Below are 26,967 nucleotides of genomic sequence, written 5' to 3' on the forward strand. Positions count from 1 at the left end.
AGCAACCTGGGCTGGTGGAAGGTGTCCCTGCCCACGGCAGGGGGTGGGACTGGATGAGCTTTAAGGTCCCTTCCAACCCAAACCATTCCAGGATTCTGCACCAGATCAGTGCCCAGTTTTTCCAATGCTGAGTCTTTGATCCCTGAACATCCCACATTATCTTTTGTGTAGCCTTTTTCTCTTCCACTTTGCTCACAGAATTAATTAATTGCAGATGAGAACATTTGCATAAATTGCTTGGACAAAAATCCAAGAGAGTATTTTTGTTTAATTCCTGGTTTTTTTTTCGTTTTTAATATGTAACCTCAATCTAGTCTTGGATTTGGATATAGCAGAGCCCACACAGATTTTTCTGAGGTGGAACTGAGCTGGATTCTGAAGGGTTAAGGGAAAACCAAGCCTTGATCCAAGCCAGAACAACATAAGGTCTGAGAGGCTCATTAGTTCACTGGCACTTAATAGACTGCAGTGTCCTGGGAGGAAATGAAACCTGCACTTCCTTCTGGCTTTGTTCTATCCTGACAAAAGAAAACTGTACCTGTTTTTGCAGGAAACAAGTGACCTGAAAGTTCCCGTGGTGAGAGAGATTTCTCGGCATGTGCAAAGTGTGAAATGTATTTGGAGGGGGGAAAAAAAAAGTTTTTAATTACTATTAACACTTCTGAGCCTTGAGCTGAGGGAAGGATTGAAACGGCTTGACAGTCTCTCACATTCCACTCCCATGCTGCTGGTGCCAAAAATTTAGGGGTTTTAGGAATACAGCAGATAGAAAATGAAATTAAAATCTTTTTTTAAAAACAAAAAAGGTGATGTCCACAGCTGGAAATGAAGGTGTGTGTTCAGCTGACAGCACCTTGTGGATTTTGGTTTTGCAAGAATTGATGTGCTGTCTGGAGAGAGGTCGTTCTTCTGGGGGAACAGTACCTGGAGTTGATGATACTGGAAACTGGGGCTCCTGTTTTAGGTAGTTGGGTTTAAAGCCCTGCATAAAAGGAAAAAAAACTAAGACATTCAGCCACGTTGCTACATTTAGAATGACAGCTCTTGAGCACAGAGCAAAAATGCAGTTCTTCAGCACATCCACCTCATTGAAACGGACAGTTCAGGGGAATTCACCACCTTCCAGCCAGGTTGAGGTAACAAATCCCTGGATTTTTAAGACTAACCTGGTCCTCAGCATTTCACAGTGATTACTTAACATCAATTTAAGTAACATCAATTTAAGGAACATCAGTTTAACATTGGGATGCTGTAGATCTGAGGCACCCCCTGTTGCAGTGTAGGGATCCTCTGTATGTCATTTTGGACTGCAAATTTTGTTACAGCACTAAAGATTTAGGAACTGCAATCATTGACAGCCTTCATTAATGTAATTTAATATATTGTGACCATGAGGTAACTTTTAAGCTGCACTACCTTAGTTCAACTGTATGTACCAGACTCCAACTTTTCTAAGCTCAGTCAGCGTTGCCACTAATAGATAAATATATATATAAATTAAGATATTAAAACTAACTATATGCTCCATTAATTATAGGAAGGTGAACTTGAGTCAAATTTGTTGCTGGCAATGATGAATAATTACTGGTTCTCCCCACAAGTAGTACATTGCAGTAAATAAACAGGGCACATTGTTGGGTAGTAATTGATTAATTAGCTAGTTCATACCAGATAGCTCAGTGGTTTAAGATTGCTGAGTTTGAGATATTGCTTGCAATTATTGAAAGGAAAAAGCTGTTTCTATTTCTCAGTTTTCTGCCTTTTTTTTCCCCTTAAATACAATGTTTAATGGTTCAAAACCTTGGCTTTTATTTAGAAAAATGGAATATGGGAATATTTCTCTTCGAGAGGTGTCTGACACTTGAAGAATTTTTAGGGTGGTATTGTTATGGAGTGTGATTTTAAAATATTTCTCTTTGAAGGAGTCTGACACTTGAGAGAAGGATTTTTTTAGGGTTGTGTGACTGTTAACTTTCACTACATAAAATCAATATAACTGAATACACTTTCTCCTCAGCGCAGGTGAACCTGGTGCATGCTGCAGGTACAATACAGAGATGGTTCTGGCAGCATGTCAGTGCCAACAAAACCCCTTTAAAAATGTAATTGCCCTTTTTTTTGTGATGTTTTCACTGGTCCCTCTGTCCGGGTGGGGCTCAGGGTGACCCTCGCCCCTCAGGTGGGGCCGTTCAGCGTGTCTGTCACAGAATCACGGAATCAGAGGTTGGAAAAGCCCTCCCAGCCCATGGATCCCCCCTGTGCCCGGTGCCCACCTTGTCCCCCAGCCCAGAGCACCGAGTGCCACGGCCAGGCCTTCCTGGGACACCTCCAGGGGTGGAGACTGCACCACCTCCCTGGGAAGGCAATTCCAAAGTTTAACAACCTTTTCCGGGAAGAAATTCCTCCTGATGTCCCACCTGACCCTCCCCTGGCCCAGCTGGAGGCCGTTCCCTCTCCTCCTGTCCCTTGTTCCCTGGGAGCAGAGCCCGACCCCCCCCGGCTCCCCCCTCCTGTCAGGGGGTTGCAGAGCCAGAAGGTCCCCCCTGAGCCTCCTTTTCTCCAGGCTGAGCCCCCCCAGCTCCTTCAGCCGCTCCTGCTGCTCCAGCCCCTTCCCCGGACCGGCTCCAGCCCCTCTCGTGTCCCTGCTGTCATGAGGGGCCCGGCCCGTCCCCTCCCGCCGGCGCAGGCGCGGCTGTGCCCGGCCCGGCGGCCCCGCGGGATGCGGGCGCTGCGGCGGCTGCACGAGGCGGTCCTGGCGCTGCTGCTGTGGCGGGGCCCGGCCCCGGCCCGGCCCGCGGCCTCGGAGGTGCTGAGCCAGCACCTGCGGCAGCGCCGGCTGCCCCACTGGACCTCCTTCTGCGTCAAGTACAGCGCGGTGCGCAACGACCAGTTCGGGCTCTCGCACTTCAACTGGCCCGTGGACGGCGCCAACTACCTGGTGCTGCGCACCGGCTGCTTCCCCTTCATCAAGTACCACTGCTCGCGGGCCGCGCCGCAGGACCTGGCGCTGCAGAACGCCGCCTTCACCGCGCTCAAGGTGCTCAACGCCGGTGAGCGCGGCCCGGCCGGGCCCTCTGGGGACGGGGAGAGCCCGGGGAGGGCAGGGCGGGATCGGGCAGAGCCTGAGGGGGAGCGGCGGCGGCGACGGGGGCCGGGACGGCGGCGCTGAGGGGGAGCTCCGGCCCCTTTCCTTGTCCCCCTCTCCTTGCCCGCCTCTCCTTGTCCTCCTCTCCTTGCTCCCCTCTCCTTCTTATCTCCATCTCCTTATCCCCCTCTACTTCTTTTTCTCCCTCTCCTCCTTGTCCTCGTCACCTTGTACCCCTCTCCTTGTCCCCCTCTTTCTTCTTCTCCCCATCCCTCTCCTTCCTTCTCTCCCCTTGTTCCCCTCTCTTTCCCCTTCTCCCCTTCCTTCTGCCACCCTCTCCTTGTCCTTCTCCTCCTTGACTCTTGTCCCCCTTCTCCTTGTCCCCCCCTCCTTGTCCCTTGTTCCTCTCTCTTTCTCCCCTTTCCCTTCTCCCCTTCTCCATGTCCCTTTCCCCCTCCTGCCCGGCTCTCCCTGTCCCCGTCCCCTCGTCCCCCTCCTCGTCCCCCTCCTTGTCCCGGAGCGGGCTCCGTGAGCTCAGAGAACCCCCCGAGCTGTGTCTCCCGGAGAAGGCAGAGCTGTAAATCGATACTCGGGGAGGTTTCACCGAGTTCGTGTTTCTCCGGCCACTTGTGAGAGCGACAAATCAAACGCTCCAGCGCTTGGTGTTTAAATGGCTCTCACCTTTAGTACGGAGCGTTTTCCATCTGAAAATCTGGATGCCGTGGGTGAAGTTCTGACCTCTGAGCGAATACACGAACATCAGCTGAAGCCAAACTCTGGTTCTGGGCTAATCTTTGCCTCTTCCACACCGGCAGTGTCTGCTTTGATCCTCATGTGCTGCTGGAATATAAATCCTTACAATAAAAATGCTCCGTCAGCACTTCATCATTAATATAAAAATAAGTATAAGTTTTGAAACACGTTCATTCAAAACTTTGGCTGTGGATACAATGCTTGTAAATGCTGACAGTGACAGTGGCATAACATTTCATAAGTTTGTTGTTTTCATATTTAATTTTTTAAAATTTCCTTCCACTTTACAAGTGGTCAGCGACTGTTTTTCAAAACATGTCTGCTAGTCTTCATTTTCTGATCTTTCCAGACTGATCTAGTGAGAAAATACAATCAAAGAGACTGATTTTGTAAGAACAACTTTAAATTTGGGGGGTTTTCCCTCCATCCAGTCAGACCTTTTATCTTTCTCACAGATAGATGTAGATGTCTCCCTGCATGTAGATTTAAATTATGGGAAAACATGATTAAAAAGTCTCTCTCCTCCCTCACAATCTTGTTTAAGCATTTGGATACTTCAAGCACGTCAAATGTGGTGTTTCTGAACCTTCCTGAATTCAAGGCCTAAATCCATCTCCATTTTTCCTTCTATAATAAATAAAACATTGTCTGTAATAGATGGGTAACTTGGCAGTGCTGAAAAATACATCACTTTTTGTATATAAACCTTTCTGCCCATTGCAGTTCTGTTGGGGTTGGGTGTGATTTTCCCAAGGGCAGCTTCATGTTGATCTGTGAACTCACTGCCTGTTTTGCATCCTGTCTCTGCTCTGGTTCATAGACAAACTCTGATAATGTAGTGGATGTCCAGGGAGTTTGGGTTTAGTGTTTTTATATATATATATATATATATATATATATGTTTGTGTGTTTATATATATATAATTGGTAGAAATCAGGCTGTGTGCATGACCATGTTTCACTTATTTCAAATCATTATCCTCCTGTTTTCTTTTTCTAATAATTCCTGTGTATCCCTGCTTTTCTCTGGCTGTTTCCTGACTCCCGTGTGCTCAACACACAGAAAGGGTGTTTTGTCCTGTGAGCTGCATTTGAGGAAAGGCAAAATTCTGAAGCAGTTTTTCCAGGAATGCTTTCCCTCTCGTTTCATTTTGGAGTCCTCATTTACTCTCAATTTGCAGTTTAATTTTCCCTGCCTTGCTCTCTTTGTACATAACATGTTTTTGTCTTTCCTTAGGCATCCCAACTTTACTGTATGGACTTGGCTCCTGGTTCTTTGCCAGTGTCACAGAGACTGTTCAAACGAGTCACGGCCCAGTTACTATTTATTTTCTAAATAAAGAAGATGAAGGAGCCATGTACTGAACTCAGGCCTTCAAGTCCCTGTTGTTTGGTGGTTTCTGCTGCAAATATTTGCTCCCTTTGACTAAAAAGAACTGAAGGAAACTGTTATTTTCTTACAGTGCATCCTCATATTTAATGTGCTGGTTCAAGAAGCTTCCTGGACTTTTTGGTCATGAGAGATTTATTTCTGCAGAGGTCAGTAAAGTTGAAAAGGTAGAAGCTTTGGGAGAAGAATTAATATTTCTAAGGGTGTTTATGGCAGTCACTGACTGGTACAGCTTGTGATAATTTAAAGATCATTTACCAAATTAGAGAACTGCCTGTGGACAAGTCAAATGTGAATATGAACACACTGGCATTTTCAGAATGTCTCTGAAAAGATGAAGCTGCTCACGTTTAGACTCTTGACAGGATGCTTCACAATGCACTAATTGTTAGAGTTGGAACTTTGTCTGAATGAATTTGTGGCACTGACTTTACAATCACCTGGAAGAGCCTGAGAAGTTCAAAATGGCTGTATCACATTTCTTTAAATGATATTTAAATAAAAGATCTAAAATACATTTGATGCTCGTATCTTTTGCAATTCTTGGAACTCCAGATGTGTTATTATTTTTAATTTTAATTGCTTTTTAGGTAAGTAACAAAACCTAAGTGATCTAGAAGAATCAGTCCCCTGTGCTAATTTACAAATTGCTGATATTTTTAATTAACACAGGAGAATAAGAACACTACTCTCATTTTTTTGATGCAAATAACTGATTTCTCCAGTTTTAACAGCAAAACTTACAGGCACATGTAATGACAGAATGACTTCAGTTGGAAACCTGGGCAGAGAAGAAGCTTTTGGGGAGCTCTTTGGGTAGTGGAAATATGGAATTATGGGGCATTAATTTCAAACAACAGAGAGACCTGTACAGGATCTATTACTGATGCTTGGTTTTAGTGCCAGCAAATAATGCTCATGGTTCCAAATCCCACGTCTGGTGACGTAAATTGGTCATTCCAGTTTTCATAAGTGGGAAAATAAACGTAAAATTGGCAGGTGCTGGTTTTGGAGGGCAATCTCTGCTCCTCAGTAAGTTATTATCAAGCTTTGACTACAGGAAAATGTCATTTAAATACTTTTCTCCTGAATTCCCTGGAAGTGCTTCCCACTTAATGAAGTGCAGCTTTGCTAAAAGCAACACTAAACACTTTAATCAGAGAAGTTTCATTTTGTTTAATTTTGGAGCCTGTTCTTGACACAAGTTTACTGTGTCTCCCAGATGAAGAGATGGGATTACAAGAACCCTCATTAATAATAAAAGTTGCTCTTAGCATCTTCCCAGAGCTGATTTTCCCTTTGAAAGACCCGCAGCTCATAAGTTTAAAGTCAAATACTGCTCATTCATTGCCACGGAGCTCGTCAATACCTGGCTGTAAAGGTTTGGGCTCAACACAGGCTTGATAAAATGGTTTTTAATTACCAGACCATAAATACAGCACTTCATTGGAGCTGGTGCTGCTCTCACTGCAGCTTGTTTGATTTCTGATAATGGGCACTGCTGACTTTGCTTACCTGTTTTTCAATAACTGCAGGCAACACGCCTCCTTGTCCATACAGTGATGGGCAAGGCTCCTTGGAGAACATCTCTGACAAACTACCCTATTGATCCCTGCAATTCTGTGCTGCTCACAGCATTAAATAGGGCCCTGATTTCTTGTTCAATGATCTCACTGTGTAACAATTAAGCAAATGTAATATTTTCTTGTATTACATGAAAATCAATGGACCTCTTGCTCTTACGAAGCTGATCGTGCTGAAGGATGAACTGGAAGATGTCTGAGGGCAGAGTGCAAATATAATATCATTTATTCCTTTCATTAAGGCTCGTGGGGGAGCTCTTACAGGATTTCAGAGGGAAAACTGGCTGTTTATGAGGGATAACACTGGAGTTACAATAATTTTCAAGTATGAATATAAACCTACTTGCTTTTCTTCAAAGGTAAAACGTTTCATCTGACTTTCACTCTCCTTTTGCTGTAAGTACACGCTGCTTAGTGTCTCTTTTTTATCACTTAGGTTTTGGCTTGAATGCAGGATGGAAATACTGGGGGCCAAGAGGACTCACAGCACCTTGTCCCAAAACTTTCTTGGGGGAAATAACTGCTCCACAAAATGACCCTTCTGCCTTTACAGGTTTGCTCTTCCATCTGAAACAAAGTCTGAGTTCATCTCCTAAGCCTTAATTATCTCTGCCCTATTCAAGAATGATGTTTAAATGAGGGAGAGCCGATGTTAAAAAGGCAGAGAGCTTTGTTTCACCTCACTTAACTACTTCAGAGAGATGAAACCTCAGCCTAAACCCAGAGGATCAGGTGGCTCCTCCTCGGAGCATCTCTTTAAACAATAATGACTGTTGGGGGCATCTTAACCCGAAGGAGCTCTTGGTGTTCCACCTCACCCGGGGTCAGGGGGCTCAGGTATCCCAGTTAAACTGTGCTACTGTAAATTAATGGAAAATGTAACTGCTCTGCTGAAAGATCAATGTCCAATAAGGGCTGCACAATCAAATCTTGTTGTGATGATTGAGGCCCTTAATTGCCTCTCAAAGATAAGGTGGTGATCAACACCCGAGGAGCTGCTCTTTGTTACCAGTTCAATGACATGCTAATGAGAGCAGCCAAGGCAGGAGCTTTAACTACTTATACTTATTAAATCTTATGTTTGCTGTGAAAAATGACTTGAGCCCCACAATCGATAAAGCCCAGGTCTTAATTACTATATTTCACTTTTATCCCTTTTTTGTATGTTTGACAAATGTTTCACCACGGGCTCTGTGCAGCTCTAATGAGTTACCCCAAGAAATGTTTTTTTTTCTGGTGGTGTCTCCTTCCAGTGGTGGTAACAGAGGTGGTTTGGTTGTTTGAAAGAAGTTTTGTGATTAGGAGTGCAAACAGGGGCCAGGCAGCTCATCCTGCTTAAATATTTTTGGATATAACATCACTCCTTGTACCACTGGTTGATGTAATCCTTGCTAAACCTCCAGGTGGACGTGAAGTTCTTACCTTTTTGTCCCACTGTAAATTAATATTGGATTTAGATACTAGTCAGGGTTGATATTCCCAAGTGTATTTGATTAGTACTCTCTTATTATCTCAAAAATCATTTCTCCACTCTTCAGGGACACCTGGAGCCACCTGACCTTCCACTGACTTGAGCAGAATTTGGATCTGTCCTCAACTTACCTTTTGTATTGACCTAAATCTCTTTGCAAACCAGAATTAAAGACCTCCCTGATGTACATTATTATTGAATAAAATTTAGCTATTTCTTAATAGTTGAATGCCCTCAGGCCTCTGCTTTAAAGCAACTTTGCCTGAAACAAAGGAGAATTTGCTTCATATATTATTTACTTTGGCCATTTAATTTAAATTGCCTTTTGCTGTAGCTCCTTACTCATGTTCACTGCAGAGAAGTAAGTTAATAAATCTGAGAGTTGTCTTGATTTCTTTCCCTGGTTCTGGAAACAGATGTCAGGTTACACTTTTTGGGCTGTATTTTTCAGTTTAAATACACCTAAGAAAAAGTGGCAACTCCACCATTGCATCAAGGGGATGTAGAATTAAAATTGTCACTAATGTATCCCAAAGTTTGTTTAAAAGATTTATTTCTAGAAAAGAATAAGATGTTGGTTTTGCATTTAAGTCTTTTAAAAAGCAAAATACACACGACTTGGAGTGATTTCAAAAGCAAATTGCATCACTTTAAGCACAGTTTATGAGCCCTGTTCTAGTTCATTAGAAAACCAATCTATTACTTTCAGTGATATTAATAATCTTAATAGAATTAACACCACAAAACATGATTAAAAGCAATCCTGCGGACGAGAAGTTTGATCAAGGAAACTTTCAAGCTTAAAAGGTAAGTTTGAAATTTTAACACCTGATTTTTACCAGGTTTAACCCCCAAAGCTGGTTTTATTCTTACAAGAAGAAATGCCATCAGATCTCACTGTAACGTGCTCAGTGATTCATGGGCCTGGGTGTCCACGTGCTTGGTGAGATATGAATTATTTAGCAAGAAAAATCACAATAATTTTGTTGTTACTCAAGAATTTATAGGTTGACAGAAAAAACAATTATGCAGCCCCTGCAGCTGGGGGGGGGACAGAACATCATTAACCACACACAGCCACTGTGGCCCAGGCCAACTGCTGGAGTTACCTTCAAATCGTGTAATCTGCTTTATTTCAATATATCTTCATCATTTAAAGCAAGAACCAAACATTTACTAATTCAGCCTAAATCAGGTTTACCTTTGTGTTGGTTTTTTTTCACTCCAAGAGGAGTTTACTGTGAGGAAGAGCTTTAAAAGATCCATTTGAGGCCTGATTCTGCTCCCCGTGAGTTGAAACGAAGATCAATTATTGAACTTGAATTGAAAATAAGATCAATTATTTCCTGATATTTGGTTCACAAACACTCCTTTGCCTCTTATTCCAGAGAAACTGCAGAGTGACTGGAAGGGCTGGTGGGGAGGCAGTTTTGTGGAAGCTTTAATGCTTAAGGAATGTTAATCCATACATGTATCGATTAAGGTGGAGCACTTGGGTGATTCTTTCCAGGAGATGCATTTGAGGGAAGAATATGTTTAGAAAGCCTGGACACTGTTGACCTACTTCTTTCAGGAGCCTGAGGGAATTCAGTTTGCTGCACTCCCGAGCTGTTGGAAGACATGGGAAGGGAAAGAAAAAGGTGGATTTCACCACGATCCATTATTTTATAAACACGTATCAATGTCTTTTCTAAAAGACAGGAAAACATGGGCTCCTAAAACAACTGCCATTTTTTCCAGGGAATGAAGAGCTTGTCCTGTGTTATTTTTAATTCCTGCCTGGAAACTGGCACAGGGAGGAAGCAGATAAACTGAATCCAGTGAACCAAGGACTGGCACATAGATCCCGGTTCCTGGAGTCTGTTTTATAGAAACTGCATTGAATTCCATGTAACATGTACTGGGAATACAGCATTCCAAAACATTTTAATAGTTAAATGTTTACTGTTGAACTGTGGTACATAGTAAATACATGTTGTTCCTGTGTCATAACTGGGCACATTCCAGTAGTAGTGAGGTTAAATTCCCAGAGATGCCGAGCAGGAGCTATAATGAAAATGTAGGACTTTCTGACTCTGTCCTCTGCATCCTTCCTGTGCCTCCTGCCCCTTTTATCCAGGGATCTGAGCCCAGGACTAGAGGAATTTCGGGTCCCAATTTTGGTTGCACACTGTAACTCCTGACAGGAGAGACTGAGCTCCCACATCCCTCCAGCAACAGCAAGGAAAAACCCAGATCCAGATCCTGGAATATTCAAGAATACTACCAGGAGAATTGCTCCTTCCTTCCTTTGGATGGAGTTCTGGTGGAGGGACTCAAAACTCCATTATATGATATCAGTGGCAGAGATAGAAAATGACTTGTGTTGGGCAACTTTGCAGAGGGAATTAAACAAGTAATAACTCCTTTCCTTACTTTTCTGAAGGCCTTGCAAATCACCCCGCTAACCACAGCGCAGTGGGATTTCTCCCGGAGCGCTCCTGCGAGATTCCAACCTAATGATTTTCCTGCCCTTCTGCCTCAGCATTTTGCTTTTCCTTGGTAATAAATAATTTATTTTTCTTGCCGTGGCCACCTCCAGCTCCCCCCCCGTCCTCTCCACGGCGCCGGGAAGCAGCAGAGAGCAGCAGCAGACTGCGAGTGGCGAGTCTGGCACTGCTGGAGAACGTTTCCCCCACAAAAACAACCCGAATTTACACCAGTCCCGGGCTGCTCCACCATCCTCCTGTAATTAAAGAACTGATATATTGTTCCTTTGCAGGTTTTGAATGCTGTTGCATTCAAATAACTTTGGAGGCGTAATTATAAACAGGAAACCTACTCGTGGTTCTTGCTGACGGGGTGGCAGCTGCAGATTTCGTGGGGAAAATCAGCTTAATTATTTTTTAATTAATTAATTATTTTTATTTCTAGGAGCCTTCAACCTCCTGTGTCAGAAACTTTTGAAGAGGGGATTCTCGGGGCGGTCAAACACAGGACTTGGAGGATATTTTATGATACGTATTAAAAAAATCATAGATTGTGTTCTTGCATCACAGATTTTCCCCCAACGTCGAGGACAAAAACATAGAATTAGATTTTGGTGACATTCTGTTCTCACAGCAGGAATTCTGCGGGCTGATAAAATAAATATCAACTGTTTGTTTCAAATGCTGCCTTAAGAATGAAAATTTCTGATCAAGCAGAAGTCTGGCAAAACCAAAGCTGTATGAAAAAAACCACATGATTTTATATCTTAAGATATAAAAACCCTTCAAGTTTGATTACACAAATCAGAATGGGGGATTAAGGTTATGATTAGCCCTGGAAAATCTACATAATATTTATGCAAATTTGGCAAATTGAGTTGGTTTTCCCCATAGCCTTGTAAATGAAAAAGACATTTTAGAAAAATTGCAGGTCTATAGAAATTCTCTCATTTTGTGTCCTATTCTTTAAAATTTAATAGAAAATGAGTCTGATTGAAATGAACCTGAGTGAAAGGTACACAGGGACTGCAGGTAAAAGGTTCATTTGAACAGAAAGACGTCTGTGTGGGCAGCACCAGTCCCTTAGATACTTAGGAGTTGGGGCTCTATTAATTTTTAGTGTAGGAACTAAATTATAAAGTTATTGAACAGAGAGAAAATTTATCTCTGTTAATGGCCATTGAAAGATCTTTTTTTTTTTCCTCCTAAAGCTCAAACAAAGTAGAATTCGAATAAGAGGAATCTTGAAGATGTTTCAGGAATTAAATCAAATATACCTCCCACTTTCCCCCCCCTCTAAATTGATAATATAACTCAAACAGTCCAGTTTGTCGTAGATGATAATGCGAGAGAGTGTGATAAAATGCACAGATCAATAGCCCACAATTGAGATTAATGCTCTGCTGTTAATAAAAAGAAATGGATAGTTTGGAGCTGTGTGGAGGGAGAGCGTTCCCTGTCACTGGTGTCAGGTGAAAAGCTTGTTTTAAAAGCTGAATACAGTGTGTCACGGCTGGGGCTGTGGTGGGGAGGTGCAGAGCTGTCAAAACACATTCTTTGCTGCCGTGAAGGACGTGGGATGTGAGGCTTCAACGGGGATTGCTCTCCTCCCAAAGCTGGGTCGTGTTTTGGACTGGGCTCGTTCCCCCAGCATCCCTGACAGCCACGGAAGAGCTCAGCGACAGCAGAATCGCATCTGGGTACCGGTAAAGGAGGTGTTTAGCTGGGAGTTCTGTGATTTGGAAACACTGATGTTGGTAAAACTGCTCCAATACTTAACTCTTACTAGAGCTGTTGGGCTGTGCGGGAACACGGGGCAGCCCGTTCCCAGTGCCCGGTTTGCTGTGCAGGGACAGGGAGGCACAGACGGACACACCGGGCGAGCGGGACACTCGGACACTCCTGGAGCCACCGGATCATCGAGCCTGGGGGAGACTAAACATCCAGGGAGACTAAAAATCCAGCGCAACCATCACCCTGTCCCCTACACCCCCCCCCTCAACCACGTCCCCGGTGCCTCGGGAACACTTCCCTGGTGACTCCACCAGCTCCTGGGGAGGTTCATTCCAACGCAAACTCGCGTTTGGTCCCTGCCGGTGTGTCCGTGTGGGCTGGAATGACCCGGGCAGAAGCCCCGGGGGCTCTGAGGGTGCAGACCCCAACTAGAATCACAGAATCAGCTGGGTTGGAAGGGACCTCCCAGATCATCAAGTCCAACCCTTGATCCAACCCCGCCGTGGTTCCCAGCCCATGGCACTGATGCCACATCCAGTCTGTCCTTAAACACCTCCAGGGACAGAGAATCCCCCACTTCCCTGGGCAGCCCATTCCAATGGCTGAGCACCCTCTCTGGAAAAAAGTTCTTTCTAATATCCAACCTAACCCTCCCCTGGCACAGCTGAAGACCCAGCCCTCTTGTCTTGTTGATGGTTGCCTGGGAAAAGAGACCAACCCCCCCTGGCTCCCCCCTCCTGTCAGGGAGTTGCAGAGAGTGAGGAGGTCTCCCCTGAGCCTCCTCTTCCCCAGGCCGAGCCCCCCCCGCTCCCTCAGCCTCTCCTCTCTGGGCACTGCGCACACGGGCAGCGCCGGGCACCTGGCGCTGCTTTTACAGCAACCCCAGCCCTGTTTGATCCGCCGCCTCAGCTGCGCTTTTCCCGCTCGAACACAAGGAATAACACAAGGAATAAGGGGTTGGAATTACCGCCGGAGCGCTCCCGCTGCCCGGGGCGGTTTCCCGACCGGGAGCCGCCTCCTCGCCGAACATGGCGCCGCCTCCCCTTCCTCCCCTTCCTCCTCCTCCTCCCCCGCCGCACATCCATCCCCTCCCGCCGTTTTGGTTCCGGGGCAGCGGCTCCTTCCTGCGGGCGGGCGGCGGAGCCGGGCCCGGGAGCCCTGGGCGGCCGCAGCATGTGAGCGCCGGGGCGGGGATGCTCTGGCTGCTCTGCGGCCCCTCCCGCGCCATGGACGCCCAGGCGCTCGTCATCCGCATCAAGATCCCCGACGGGGCCGCCGTGGACTGGACCGTGCACTCCGCGCCCCAGCTGCTCTTCAGGGACGTGCTGGTGAGCGCACCCGCGGGGGGCACAGGGGTGGCGGGGTGGTGGCGTTGTCGTGTCTGCGCCGGGAAGTTTTAATGGGAAGGAGGTGGAGGGGGACGGGGAGCCCCGTGTGGAATCACCTCCCGCGCCCCCCGCGGGGTTCGGGGCCGAGCTCGGCGCGGGGGTCCCCGGGCAGGAGCACCGTGGGATGGTTTGGGCTGGAGGGCTCCTCTGAAGGTCCCACCCCGTGCCACGGGCAGGGATCCGGCATTAGGGCATCCCCCGCTGGGTGCGGGGGCGAGGCGGGGCTCTAGGGCGGTTTAAACAGTTGTGGTTTGGGAAGGAGCGCTCCCGGCTCGGGCTGGGGCTTCACCTGCTCCTGGTGATGCTGCCCGTGCTGGGCTGGGGGGTTGTGGTGTCTCCTCTGCCCTCAGCACCTCCGTCTGCACACCAAGTGTACAAGGACCCTCTCCTTCCTCAGAAATGGTGTTTATCCCACTTAGTGTCTCTTTTTTATTGCATCCTTAGCCCAAGGAAATGTCCGATCCTTGCGTGCAGGTCAGACTTCCTGCAGGATGCCCTCGTGTTCCCTCCACAGCACGGCCTTGCTGGAGACTCCACGTGCTCCTGTTCCCCTTAAGACAATCTCCCCTCGCCACTGATCATGTGCATGTTTAATTTCTTCTCTTGTTATTAATATTGGAGAGAGATTCTGCAGATCTCTTTCAAAGTGTTGTGTTTTACTGAGAAGACACGTGGCAGATCAGGGCTTGATTGGCCGCAAAACATTTGATATTGGGCCTGTAGAAGGTTGCACAGGTAACTGGAGCAGGTGGCAAATGTTCCTGGTTTCCTTCTTCCGAACATTTAGTGTTTTCCAAGACTTCCTGTGGATGGAGGTGCAGCAGCAGCAGAACTTCTGAGAGATCAGTGAGGGTTTTGGGAAGGGCAGTTTCCCCTTGGTTGCTGTGAGTTTCCTTTGGTTGCACAACAAGCCTGGCATGACCCACTCTGCCCTTCAGACAAAGTGGTGCAAATCTGAGTCGGGTTTAATCCACGCTCTGCTTCGTTTCTTCCATTTTTTCCCCCCAAATAAAATGAGACAGTCATTGATTGGACTGTCCTTTGGCGTTCTAGAATTATTGGAACTTTAGGTTTGGTTGTATTATTTAAAAATAAGTGGAGAAATTGAGGTCAGTGGATGACACAGGACCTCGAGGAGCACCCAACAGTTGCAATAACCTCGAGTCATGTGGAAGTGGAGCTTCCTGGTCTCTCTGAGTGTGAGAGAAGTGAAAAGATAAGGAAGAAGGGCATGTCACTGAGGAAGGAAGAGGTTTTTAATTCTTCTCCCTCCACACACAGTTTTGATGCTCATTAGTTGTTGGTTTGCAGCCATCCATCAGCTCTACCAACCTTTTAAAGATGTGTTTTTCCAGTTATAAGCAGGTTGACTTTCCTGTTTCATGGCTTAGGTGGTCGTTGCTCCAGTCACCATGTAATGGTAGAACCTGACAGGACCAAACATTGCTGGTTTTCTTAAAATTCACAGTTTCTCATTACACTTGTGTTCATTAATCATAGAATTGTAGAATGGTTTGGGTTGAAAGAGACTTTTAAAGTGGATCTTATTTCACCCCCTGCCATGAGCAGGGACACCTTCCACTATCCCAGGGTGCTCCAACCTGGTCTTGGACACTTCCAGGGATGGAGCAGCCACAGCTTCTCTGGGCAGCCTGTGCCAGTGTTGTGCATCAGGTCAGATTTCTGTTGGTGTTGATAATTTTTAGTTCTCCACTCTTGGCCTGTAGCCTTGGGGGTGTTGGTGGCAGCTGGAGGTGACTGGAAGTGTTGGGTGACACGTGGTGAGTCAGGAGGTGATGGCATTGCTGCCCTCAGGGGCACTCTGGGCTGTGGGGGTGAGGGGGGCTGTGACACTGTCCAGCTGGGCAGTACCACCAGTCAATAATTGTCATTGTCACGTCAAAACCCCTCCCTTGTGGACTGTGAAACCTTCAGAGCAGAAGGGAGAAGTTTAATAAGGTCTGAACTGTCTCACAGCCCTCCTTTGCCTGATGGTGTTTTGGGAGGTGCCATCACAATATTCATTTGTGTGATAACTACAGAAATTCAATGAAATAAGGCTCCAGACACTAAGAAGTGGTAGATCCATCACCACCTGTGGCTGGGGAGGAGCCTGGAGTGTGGTGGGGAGGGCAGGAGTGGGGCTGACCCAGCCTTCTGCTGTCCTTCTGGCCTGATTCCACTCACCTGCAAGAGGGTTTGTGTGTTAGTAACAACTAAAGAGCCCCTGGAGAATTCAGGTGTTCCCTGTTAATGGGAATTACTGAGTGGTGCTAACCCAGTCAGAGCCCAGGGATTGCCCACATGTCCCTAAACTGAAGGCCCAGGAAGGGCAAACATCCCCTTTTTTTCAGCTCCTGCTGTTTGGGGCACAGTGAAGTTCTCAATAATCCCTGTGGGGCTGTGCAGAGCATGTCAGGATCCATCCCATTCCTTGTGCCTGTTCTTCAAGGAGATTGATGGGAATATTGCCTTGCCTTCAGCTGGAGAACCAGCTCCAAAAACCAGCTGCACACCCCAGGTTTCTACACTGGAGGGAACTGGGGCTGGGGGGAGCCTTGGATTAGCTGTGGAGTGAGGCTGCTCTTCCTTCTAAGGTGGGTCCCATGGGCTGCTTTGTGTTAAGAAAGCCCCTTAAAATTATCTTTGAGAACAACAGGATTGTATTTTATATTTTTAAGGTGATTTTTGTTAATTTAGCATCCTAGAAATGCAGGTGGCCTTGTGAACACAGATGAGTGCAGCCTTGCAGCATTTCAGGCTGGTGTGCAAGAATATTTCCATCCTCCTTTTTCCACAGAAGAAGCTGTGTAGAGTCACCAAATATCCTATCCATCCCCAAATATCCTGTCCATAGCCATGGAATAACCAGTTGGAGTCAGGAGCCTGATGCTCAGAGCAGTACCTGACACACTTCTTAATTTTCAGCTGCTCTAGTTCTGCCTTTTGCAGGAGTTTTTCCTGCTCCTGAGCTGTGCAGCAGGGATTCAACCCTGGGACCTGCAGGTGTGTGATCCATGGAAGCAGCACCCTGTGCTTTAAATGAGGCACTTTCTTGATTACTTTCCTAAAGTGGCTGCTCGGAGCTGTTCTCCATAATGTCACTTTAAATACCTTCCCTGGGCATCAGCTTTGCAGACCTGTAAGTTCCCAGTAAATAGATTTATTTTTAAGGCACCACTAAATGAATTACAGTAAGCTTGTTTTTTTTTTTTCAGTGGGGCTGTCTCCACTGGTTTGTCCTGTCACTGGGGTGTTTAAGCAACTTGGTGTTAATTCTGGAGAACTTCATGTCATACCGAGACAAAACAAGTTCCCAGTGAGAGGTGAGAGCTGTGCCCTCAATATTTACACTGCCATCAAAGCAGGGCTTTCACACTTTGTGCTTTCCCACCCCAGGCTCTTCCAGAGGGCAGATTTGATGGAATTCCCCTTTGCAGCTGCTCTTCCCTGATTTTTTTGCCTCCTCCTTGGAGGCTTTTCAGCCCTGTGAGCTAAAACAGGAGCTGTGTTGTTTGTGAGCCCCCTCCAAGTTGTGGCATTTTATTGTTCCTGATCTCTGTTGTGATAGTAGAAAATCCCCCTGCACGTGTAATCCCTTGAAATTTGGAGTAATCCTTTAATCTTGGGTCACCCAGAGGTCTGGGGGGATGTTTGAGCTTGGAAATCTCCTGGAGCTGCTGAAAACACTTTGGTTCCAGCACAATAGTGGGGGGGATTTCCCTCCCTCCCTCCTCCTCCCTGCAAGGCTGGTTTTCTCAGATACTTTGATTTAATAAAATTACTGTAAGCTGAGCACAGTTTTTTGTGGCTGTTGGGAGGGTTTTCTTGTCAATTGTTTATTCAGTGTAAGAGTTACGGTGGATAATTCACTTACTTGCCAATTATTCATATTAAAGAAGTGTCAACATACAGGAAAAGTTATTTTAAATGGGGGAGGAGGAGGTGTAAGAATTTTTTACCACTGTTTCAGTGCTATCACAGCTTTGGGAGTCTTGTTTTCAGACTTTTAGGGCCATCAGAAGTGCCTCTGTCTCAGGGCTGTGCTTACACACCCATTAAATACAGTTTTTAAATACCCCAGAACAATTTTTAAATCCATTTCATGGAAGCATCTGTGTGCCCATAGAAGAGTATTTTACAAGTGGCTTAAATCTAACACAATTAAAGTGTTTTTCCTGAGGAATTTTTGATGGTTAACTGAATGGATTTAGGGATAATTAGTTAGTACAGCCTTCTGTTTAGGCAAGACTTTAATTTCTTATTAGGAATAGTGGTTGGCTTTTGACAGAGGACTGACAGGCCCTGTAGAAGTATTAAAATGGACAAATTTTGTTAACATGGCAGCGTTTGGGGATTTTTTTTTCTCTTTTGCCTCCACAAATTTGTGATTCCATCATTAGCTAAGGTGTACTGCACATCTTTTATATACAATGAGTGGTTTAAATGGCACACACTGATTTATTCGAGTGTCTGAAATGAGAAGACGACACGAGGAAGTTTTGAGAATTATTATTATTATTTCCTTCAGTCAGCTCCGTGGAAATCTTAAAGCTGCCACTGCTGCTTTCTCATTTTATTAATTGTGTCTCTCTGATACGGCACAGAACGTTTTAATTTCGTATTTTTAGATGAAACAGGAAAAAAAAACCAAGGAGGCAGGAGAAGTGACAGGGCAGCGATCATGGGGGGGTGTTCAGCACCCCGAGATGCTCACAGGGAAGGTGCTGCAATAAATCCTGCTCTTCATTAATTTCTAATCACTCTGTGACACTGTCAGTGTCAGAGAGATTGTCTGACACGAGGAGTCAGCAGCGGGGAGGGAAAAGGCCACGCTGTGAGTTTGTGCCGTGCCCTGACGTGACTTATGGAGCCTCCCAGGGCTGCCACGGCTGCTCCTCGCTGCCTTTGGGCTCTGGGAAAAGGCTGAAAAATGAGACAAGCTCTTGTCTTGTGTCAGCAAAAAAATTCCTGGTTTGGCTCAGAGCTGTGAGATCTGAGGGATCCCACAGCTTGGGGAGTGTTGGGCGTGCCTGGGAGGAATTGTGCTGTGATGCTCAGGCTCTCACCTCTTTGGGTGTTTTAACCTTCACTTCATTGGGGTTTTTAACCTGATTTTTCTCCCACTATTTTAACCTGATTTCTCCCCCCCCCCCCCCCCCCCCCGCATTTTAATCCGTCTGTGGACTTCTGGAGAAGTTGAAATTCCAGTTAACACTAAAAAAAGCTCCAAACTTCGTGCCTGGTGTGGAGCTGGGAGGATGTGGATCCCCCCACGTTCCTGGGGGGAAAGCAGGAAAAATTCCTTCAGTCTCCCAGCTCCTGCTGGAATTCCTGCTGGAACTGATCCCATGGGAGCTGTTGGTTACCCTGAGCTGCAGGCAGGAGCTGTGGGTGAGGTTGTCTCGTGCTGGACCAGGTTGTTGGGAGTGGAGGAATCGGGATATAAACAGGACTGAGGGAGGAAAGAGGCTTTTCAAAGCAAAAAACCATTGATAAACTTCTTTTTATGGCTGATGTGGATGAGTTAGATGTACATTTTTTATAACCTACGGATGAAATTTGGTTCTTTATAAACTGCAAGCCCCAGACACCACAGAGTTGTTCACAATTCTCATGGAGTTATTTGGGAAGAAAACAAGTTTTCCTCGAGATGAAGTGGGGAGGAAGGAGAAGAGCACCGTGATCGGTACAGATGTGTGTTGTGCACTAAAAAGTTGGTAATTTTGGGGCAGTGGGGAGTAGATTTTAACCCTTCTTCCTGCAGCTGGGGAGCGATGAAGATGATTTACCCTAAATCAGGCTTTTCCCATTTTTTTTTTTGATGTATAACCAGTTCTTGTTCACATTTCAGGATGTCATCGGCCAAGTTTTGCCAGATGCAACGACAACAGCCTTTGAGTGTGAGTATGACTCCTATAAACCATCCCCTCTGTCACGTTGCAGGGCTGCCATTTTAAAAATAAATAATATTTACACTCGTCCTGTGTTACAGTTAAATATTTATGCATTTCTGCGAGTTTCATACTAACCCCAGCAATATTTTATTATTTAATCACATCTCCAATGAGCAGATTGCCACAAAGTAGCTTTAATTACCAGCGTGACCTTCCCGTGCTCTGACTCCTCAGTGCAATTATATTGCTCAAATTAAATGAAAAGTATAAACTACCTGTAGGTCTGAGCTGAACATTTTAATCCTCTCAGCGAGGGGGTTAGTGCAGATTTAGCCTCGTATCTGTTCTTTGAACCCTTTTTATTCTTGTTTTTTGAGGGGTTCCTGGGGGATTGTCCTGTCTGGAGAGGAATGAGCTGCAAAAGGGAGTCAAAAATCTGTGTCTCAGGATACTGAGCTGGGCTTTTCTTCCAAGTGGACAAGACTCCTGTTATTCCCTTTTAATTTTTATTGTATTTTTCCTGTGATGGAGATGAAATGGCAGGAGCTGGAGGGGATTAAAGTGTTCTGTGAGTGAGGTGGTGACACTGAGGGTGACAGAGCAGGTGCAACACTGGGCCTTGCCTTTTTAGCATTTCTTCCTTTTTTAGAGCTTTATGGACAGCTCTGTCCATAAATAATCAGAGGAATTATTGTTTTATGGTCCCTCAAGTACTATTTATCTTGCTTTTCATATCATTGAGTTTTCCCCTCCTGAAACACCACAAAACTAAGAACGGAGATAAGTTTTATTTCTGTCTCCATGACATTTCTCCTGCTCTGCTTTTTAACACCAGACTTTCTGCAGGGACCTGAGCAAACCCAGGCTCCAGACCTTGCCACTTATATTCATTTTGATTTGCCCACATTTTTTTGCACGCCTCCCACATCACACATTAGCTGTGTTTGAACTTCATGCACCAGCAGCAGCCTCTGCAATCAGGGCAGTAGCCCATATTAATGGGACCATGTGTAGAACTTTTCCTGGAAATACTGATTTCCTCGTGTCTTCCAACATCTGCTTCTGTGCTTTCCCTTCATGTCTCTAGTCTGTCATTTACATCTGCACAAAGCCATTTCCCCTGCCATTTAACTGGCATCTAAAATATGTTATGGATATTGATGCCTGATTTCTTTTTTGTTTGGTTGTTTGTTTTTTCCTTTTTTCCTGGGGACTTTTTCCATCTCCAGTGCCTGGCTTTTACCAGCTTGAGGTTTGTTCTCAGCTGCTTCAGATGGGGATAATTCCCATCCAGCACAGGCTTCTCTGCTCTCTGTTCAGTTATTGTTATCCCCAGTGTCCTACCTGGGGCTGCACTTCTCCTCCTGTTGGACCTGGATGTGATTTCAGTGCCTAATTCCACGTCCCTCCCAACAAACTCCCTCCCAACATATGGCCTGTTATGATCCTTTTCTCCAAACTCTGCCATTTTGTGGATTTGTGACACGCTGCAGATTTTGGGAAGATTGCTTCGTGATATTTGTTTGCCATCTGCTGCACTGTTTGGTGTCTTGTGAGGGTTTCTCCCTCCATTTTAAGTGGCATTTGCAAAATCCAGCCAGGACTTGAGGATTTGTTGGGGGTCTACTTTTGCTTCCTTGAGGTGCTGGAAAATGGAGAGGAGCCTGGAAACCTTCCTGAGCCCAGGGAGTTTTTGGGCTGTGCCCACTTAGGTGCCATGGTGGGGTGGCAAAGCAGATTTTTCTGCTGCTTTTGCTCTTTGATTATTTTATATTCAGCTTTTTTTAGTACCAGTTAACATTTTACACCTTTTCATCCACACATTTTATATTTCTTCTCTTTGTACCACCATCAGGAATTTTGCAGCTCTGAGAACACTGGAGTTAATTTCCCAATCATGTGGAGTGAATAAAGTGGGATTTTTCTGAGCATTTTACCAGAGTTTCCCACTTTTCTTTTTCTTTTTTTTTTCTGGTGGTCCCAGCTCAGTCTGTTCCCTCACACTAAGCCTGTCTAACAGCTTTTATCCATATATTCCCCCCTCTCTGTCCTATATTTCCCCTCTTTCTGCTTTCCCTCTGCTCCTTGCTGTCCGTGTGTGGTGTTTGTTGTATTCCCTATTCCAGCAGCTGCTTTTCCAGCCCTTCCCACTCTGGGACTTGGGTTGGGGCCAGGCAGTGGTTTTACAGCTCCTCCTGCTTTCTGCCTCAGACATTTCCAGGCAGGGAAGCATTTCACTTTCAACTCACCAGCTCTTCCTAATCTTTCCATGGAATTCACAGAATTCCATCATTCCAGCTTCTCACCCCAAGAAGTTTGAACAGTCTGGCAGTGCACCAGTTAAATTTCCATGAGAAAAGGCTCTGCTAGGACATATCTCTGCTCTCCAGTCCCTCTTCCAGCTTCCACACTTCCAGCATCTCTCCCACTACATTTTAGGAGTGTTAATTCCGAGGGTTTTATGGTTTTGCTCTTTTTCGTCGAAGCCTCGGAATTTACCTGCGAGGTTTTCAGAGGCCAAAGGGACAAAGTCCTTTTCTCCCACAGTTTTCATTATTTAGCTCTGATCTCTTCCCTGATTCTTGTGCATAGCTAGGAGCAGGAGGGAGTTTTCATCCATAATGGCACTTTTTTTTCTGCTGATGGAATATATACTGATAATGATGGAGCAGGGCAGGGGCTTGGGGGGAACCTCCTGCAGGTGAGTTCAGGTGGAGTTGGCTTTAAAACAGGAGGGTTTAGTGGGAGCAAAGCAATGATATTTTTAATTTTCTTTGAATTTCTAGGAATTCCTAGAATTGTGGAATGGTTTGGGTTGGAAGCCACTCCAAAGATTGTCTCATCCCACCCCCCTGCCATAGGCAGGGACACCTTCCACTGTCCCAGGTTGCTCCAACCCGGCCTTGGACACTTCCAGGGATCCAGGGGCAGCCACAAGTTTTCTGGGCAACCTCCAATGACAGTTCCAATGAATTCCAAGGAAACTGCCCAAACTTAGCTCGGCCTGGGAGAACTTAAACACACTCAAACTTCACCCTTCCATTTGCTGTGTCCAAAGAACCCCTTGGTGGGTGTCGGTGAGGGGTCAGAGCACGTGGAAGGTGCTCAGCATCTGGGGAGGTTCTGGCACTGAAAGAACTGTTGGGACCAAAGTTAGGAGCACTTGGCTTTAAACAGAACTTTAATTTTTGTTTATTAATGTTTGGAGTCATTACATGTCGCTGTCTCAGAGTACAGTTGGCTTTTACATTGCTGGTTTTGATTTGTTTCTAAAAGTCCGGGTAAAAACGTTAAATATGAAAAACAGTTTAAAAAATTTAAAATACCAAGAATATTAAGAGCATCCTGCTGTTCTTGTTGATGTGTGTCATGCATGTCTCTGTCAGATGAGGATGAGGATGGTGACCGGATCACAGTCAGAAGCGATGAGGAGATGAAGGCCATGCTGTCCTATGTAGGTACAGTATAAAAAATGCTGATTTTTTCCCCCATGTTTATCTCTTTTCCTTGGTGTATTTTGCCTTGTGCCAGTGTTAACAGAGGCTGCAGTTTGCACTGGACAATATCCCTGTGTTAAGTCCAGAGTTTAATACTCCTGGATTAAATGTGTTTAAAAACTGTATCACATGAGATATATGGACATGCTTGACTTTAAAAAAAAAAAAGACACTTGTACACTTACTGATCATATCATAAACATTAAGAATAATGCATCTTAATGACTTTTGCATTAGGTATAGTGCAGGCTAAATGGACTATCAATTTCTTGTATTTTTTATGCAGTACTTAAAGTAACGGCTCATTAAAAATGAACCCCTGGGCTCTAAAAATTTTTCAAAATCTACTTTCATCTGGAGACTGTTTCACCCCTCCTAACAGAGGAGTTTCATTGTAGCTGCAGGCTCAATATTCATGGAGGATTTAAAGCTGTATTTTCTGTTTTTTAATAGGAGATATGTTTGTCTGTGTGTGCCTTTGTATAGGTAGGTGTGTGTAAAATCTGTCTGGATACCTGTAAATATAAAATCTGTCTGCAGGAATAGGGTGCAGTTACTTATGGAAACTAAATAATTTGAGTGGGTCCTTCATGCTGCAGGTTTAAGTGGAAAAATATAATTTAACTTCTTTTGGTTTTGTCATATGAAATGGATAAGCAGGAAGGTGACAAATGGTGTTTTCTCCCTGGGCCAGGTGGGCTACAAGGGGGGTGTAAATGTTGTTTAACTTGGAGCCTGTCAGCACCAAGCCCTGTTGGGTACCACCCATAGGTGGTTTTGGTGGGACTTCATGGAATCCTGGAATGGTTTGGGCTGGAGGGATCCTAAAGCTCATCCTGTTCCACCCCCTGCCATGGGCAAGGACACCTCCCACCAGCCCAGGTTGCCCCAAGACACAGGATCACCATCAGGGCTCCTGGGCCACTGTTGGAGGCACCACATAGAACAGAAGGGCTTAAAAGGTAAATGAAGGTGATTAAGAGGACTGTCCTTTTTATCTGACCCTGCTCCATCCTGGGAGGGTTGACAGGAAGAAATGTCAGCACAGACTTCCAGCAAATTCCATTTTTTTTATCCCACTCAGTTTATCACATTCTTTTATATAGAATCATATCATGGAATCCTGGAATGGTTTGGATGGGAAGGGACCTTTTAAGATCATCTCATTCCACCCCCTACCATGGGCAGGGACACTTCCCACTAGCCCAAGTTGCTCCAAGCCCCGTCCAACCTGGCCTTGGACACTTCCAGGGATCCAGGGGCAGCCACAGCTTCTCTGGGCAACCTGTGCCAGGGCCTCCCCACCCTCCCAGCCAGGAATTCCTTCCCACTATCCCATCTCTCCCTGCCCTCTGGCAGTGGGAAGCCATTCCCTGTTGTCCCTCCATCCCTTGTCCCCAGTCCCTCTCCAGCTCTCCTGGAGCCCCTTTAGGCCCTGCAAGGGGCTCTCAGGTCTCCCAGAGCCTTCTCTTCTCCAGGTGAACCCCCCCAGCTAGAATTCCTTGTATTTCTCTCTTTCCCTTCTCAAATCTCAGCCATTTTTGCTGTAAAACTGGAAAACTTGGCTTTTCCTGGCACAGTCTCCAGATTAATCATGCCTTGGTAAGGTCATTTTTTTTGCTATGCTTCCAAGCTCACTGTTAAAGTTTCAGTACATTAGAGTTGTGATTGCTCAACTCTCTGCTTCCCCTTAAAAATTATGGGATGTCTGTAAATGACTTCTTTCTGCTTCAGCAGCTTTTCTCCTCTGAAAATTTTTCCTCTTCAGTTTTAAACAAGTTCTTTATTTGAGTGTTGCACTGAGGGTTTAACTTCCTCGCTTCCCATAGGCTTCATTTTGGGATGTGTTTGCAAGAAAACAAATGTTCTTAGCCTAGAAAGTGAATTAACCTGTTATAATCTTGGAGAATATAATGGGGAAGAAAAATACTCATTTTTGAGTGTTTTGAGACCTCCACCAAATCTTTGGAGGATCGGGCAGCTGCGTAAATATTTCTGGGAATTTTAACATGGTGCATTTTGGTGTTCTCCAAAATGGAAGTTTAAGAACAAAAAACCCAATTCCCTGAGCTCAGAGATCTCTTCCATGACACTCTGACTGGGAAGATCTTTGGAATCACATGAGATCTTTGGAATCACATGATAGATGAGAATCATGCCCAGATCTTTAGATCCTGAACTTGGCAGGAAGTTATTTCAGGTAGTTCTGGAGCGATTTTTGAGTGAGCACAAATGCTGTGGATTAGGCAAATTTTGGGGGGGGGGGGGGAATTAAACTGATTTCTGCCTTGTGCCTTGCAGTTAATTAAAGGCAGAGCTGGAGCAGCAGTGGGGCTGCACTGGGCTCTTGTCTTGTAGCACTATAAAAAGGCAGTAATTTTTTTGACAGCCACTGATTGGAAAGTTGCTCGCAGCTTTCTCAAAGCAAGGGGTACATGCTCTGGATCAATAACTGGCAAATTTCCCATTAAAAAGAATACCTGAACAGTGTTCCAAATAGCCACTGGCATCTTAATTTTCCATGGAAACCTCAAATGCTCGTGTGTGGAGGACAAGTCATTTTCAGTCAATTTTTCCAGACTACTTGTTAACAGTTATTGCTGTCCCAAAAGGTTGACAGCTTACATGATTGATATTTCATTTACTTGTCATCACTGGTGAGTAATGGAGAGGGCCATGGGTTTTTCTTTCTCTCTCTCTGCCCCTCTATTATAGTTTTTTTTTTTTTTTGGTAGGAAACAGTCTCATGTCTGTTTATTTTAGTTTATTATTCCAGAGAGTGTGTCATATATGTTTATGCTGTGTATATAGGTGTCTTCGGGTCACAGAATGCCACTAGGAAATGGTAATTAAAAGGTTTCTTTTTATCAAGCAGTTTTGGGAGCAGGAGGTTCTTTCCCAGCTCCATAACTTTTAGGTGCTGGGAAAACATTTTTATGAAGGGATATGAGGACATGGGGGAGGATTTGACATGTTATTCATGACCCTCCTACTAAAAAATAAGTTTATGGGGTCCTTGTGACCCCTGGAGAAGCTCTTGATCATTTCCCAAGGAGGGGGGCAGTTCCTAAACTTTTGTCTCTTTGAAGTTGCATCAGTAAAAATTTGTGTTTTTGGGGAAACCATCAGCGTGAGGGAAATACCTGTGTTTGATTCCAGAGAGACTTGGGATTTTTCTCCTCCTTGACACCCAGCCTTGCCAGTTTGAACAGTATCACACAGGGCTGGCAACAGTGACGTGCTGAATTCTTAGACCACACCGGGCTGGTGAGAATGAGGATGAAAGCCAGAGGAGCCACAGGGATTTCTGCCGTGGAGATCTGGCCCACAGCCAGCAGGTTTCCCTCAGAGGTGTTCAGGGATTGCAAAAGAAATGTTCTTTGTGATGTGCTTTCAGTGTTTATAGCACGTGGTGATGGGAGTTGGGCAGGTTGGAGGCAGGAAATTCCCAAGCCAGGTCTGTCTCCTGCCCTGGGATGGTTTGGTTGTGGGGTTAAAGGGCCTGGCTGGAGAGTTCCCCCCTCCTCAGCACTGAGGGACAATTAAAGGAGGCTGATGAAGATTTCAGTTTGCTTAATCCAAAGGTTTATTTCTTCATTTAGTGCCACTCCTCATCCTCGTGCCATCTCTCAGGCTCCCTCGTCCCACGTTACGTATTTTGTGTCTTCATGGAATCCTGGAATGGTTTGGTGGGAAGGGCG

At 45.4% G+C, this 26,967-nt stretch overlaps 2 protein-coding genes and 1 long non-coding RNA gene across 7 annotated transcripts in view; 2 read left to right on the forward strand and 1 right to left on the reverse strand.

The window, feature by feature from the left end:
* Positions 1-101: 101 nt before the first annotated feature.
* On the forward strand, positions 102-5,745 carry C12H15orf61 (chromosome 12 C15orf61 homolog). 2 transcript variants are annotated; one of them, XM_064669303.1, is made up of 2 exons: positions 102-3,037; positions 5,076-5,204. In XM_064669303.1, the coding sequence occupies exons 1-2, from the start codon at positions 2,246-2,248 to the stop codon at positions 5,172-5,174; spliced, it is 891 nt and encodes a 296-aa protein (XP_064525373.1). In that variant the 5' UTR covers positions 102-2,245; the 3' UTR covers positions 5,175-5,204. The 2 variants fall into 2 exon arrangements, with proteins under 2 accessions (XP_064525373.1, XP_064525372.1); XM_064669302.1 differs by having other exon boundaries at positions 2,546-3,050; positions 5,076-5,745.
* LOC135421085 (uncharacterized) lies at positions 5,361-13,528 on the reverse strand. Of its 2 annotated transcripts, none has more exons than XR_010433856.1 (2): positions 13,452-13,528; positions 5,361-12,482 (listed from the first exon to the last, which is right to left on the reverse strand). It is a non-coding gene; the product is annotated as an uncharacterized LOC135421085 (long non-coding RNA). The 2 variants fall into 2 exon arrangements; XR_010433855.1 differs by having other exon boundaries at positions 5,361-12,685.
* A 50-nt stretch (positions 13,529-13,578) lies between these two features.
* Positions 13,579-26,967, forward strand: part of MAP2K5 (mitogen-activated protein kinase kinase 5) — a 129,449-nt gene continuing 116,060 nt past the window's right edge. The window contains exons 1-3 of one of the 3 annotated variants that reach the window (XM_064669293.1): positions 13,579-13,812; positions 19,727-19,775; positions 23,156-23,223. In XM_064669293.1, coding sequence (XP_064525363.1) covers positions 13,678-13,812; positions 19,727-19,775; positions 23,156-23,223 — 252 coding nt within the window. In that variant the 5' untranslated portion in view covers positions 13,579-13,677. Of the gene's footprint in view, positions 13,813-19,726; positions 19,776-23,155; positions 23,228-26,967 lie in introns of those variants that run through there. The other 2 variants (XM_064669292.1, XM_064669294.1) reach the window with 2 other exon arrangements.

Source organism: Pseudopipra pipra, chromosome 12, assembly GCF_036250125.1.
Source record: "Pseudopipra pipra isolate bDixPip1 chromosome 12, bDixPip1.hap1, whole genome shotgun sequence".
NCBI lineage: Eukaryota > Metazoa > Chordata > Aves > Passeriformes > Pipridae > Pseudopipra > Pseudopipra pipra.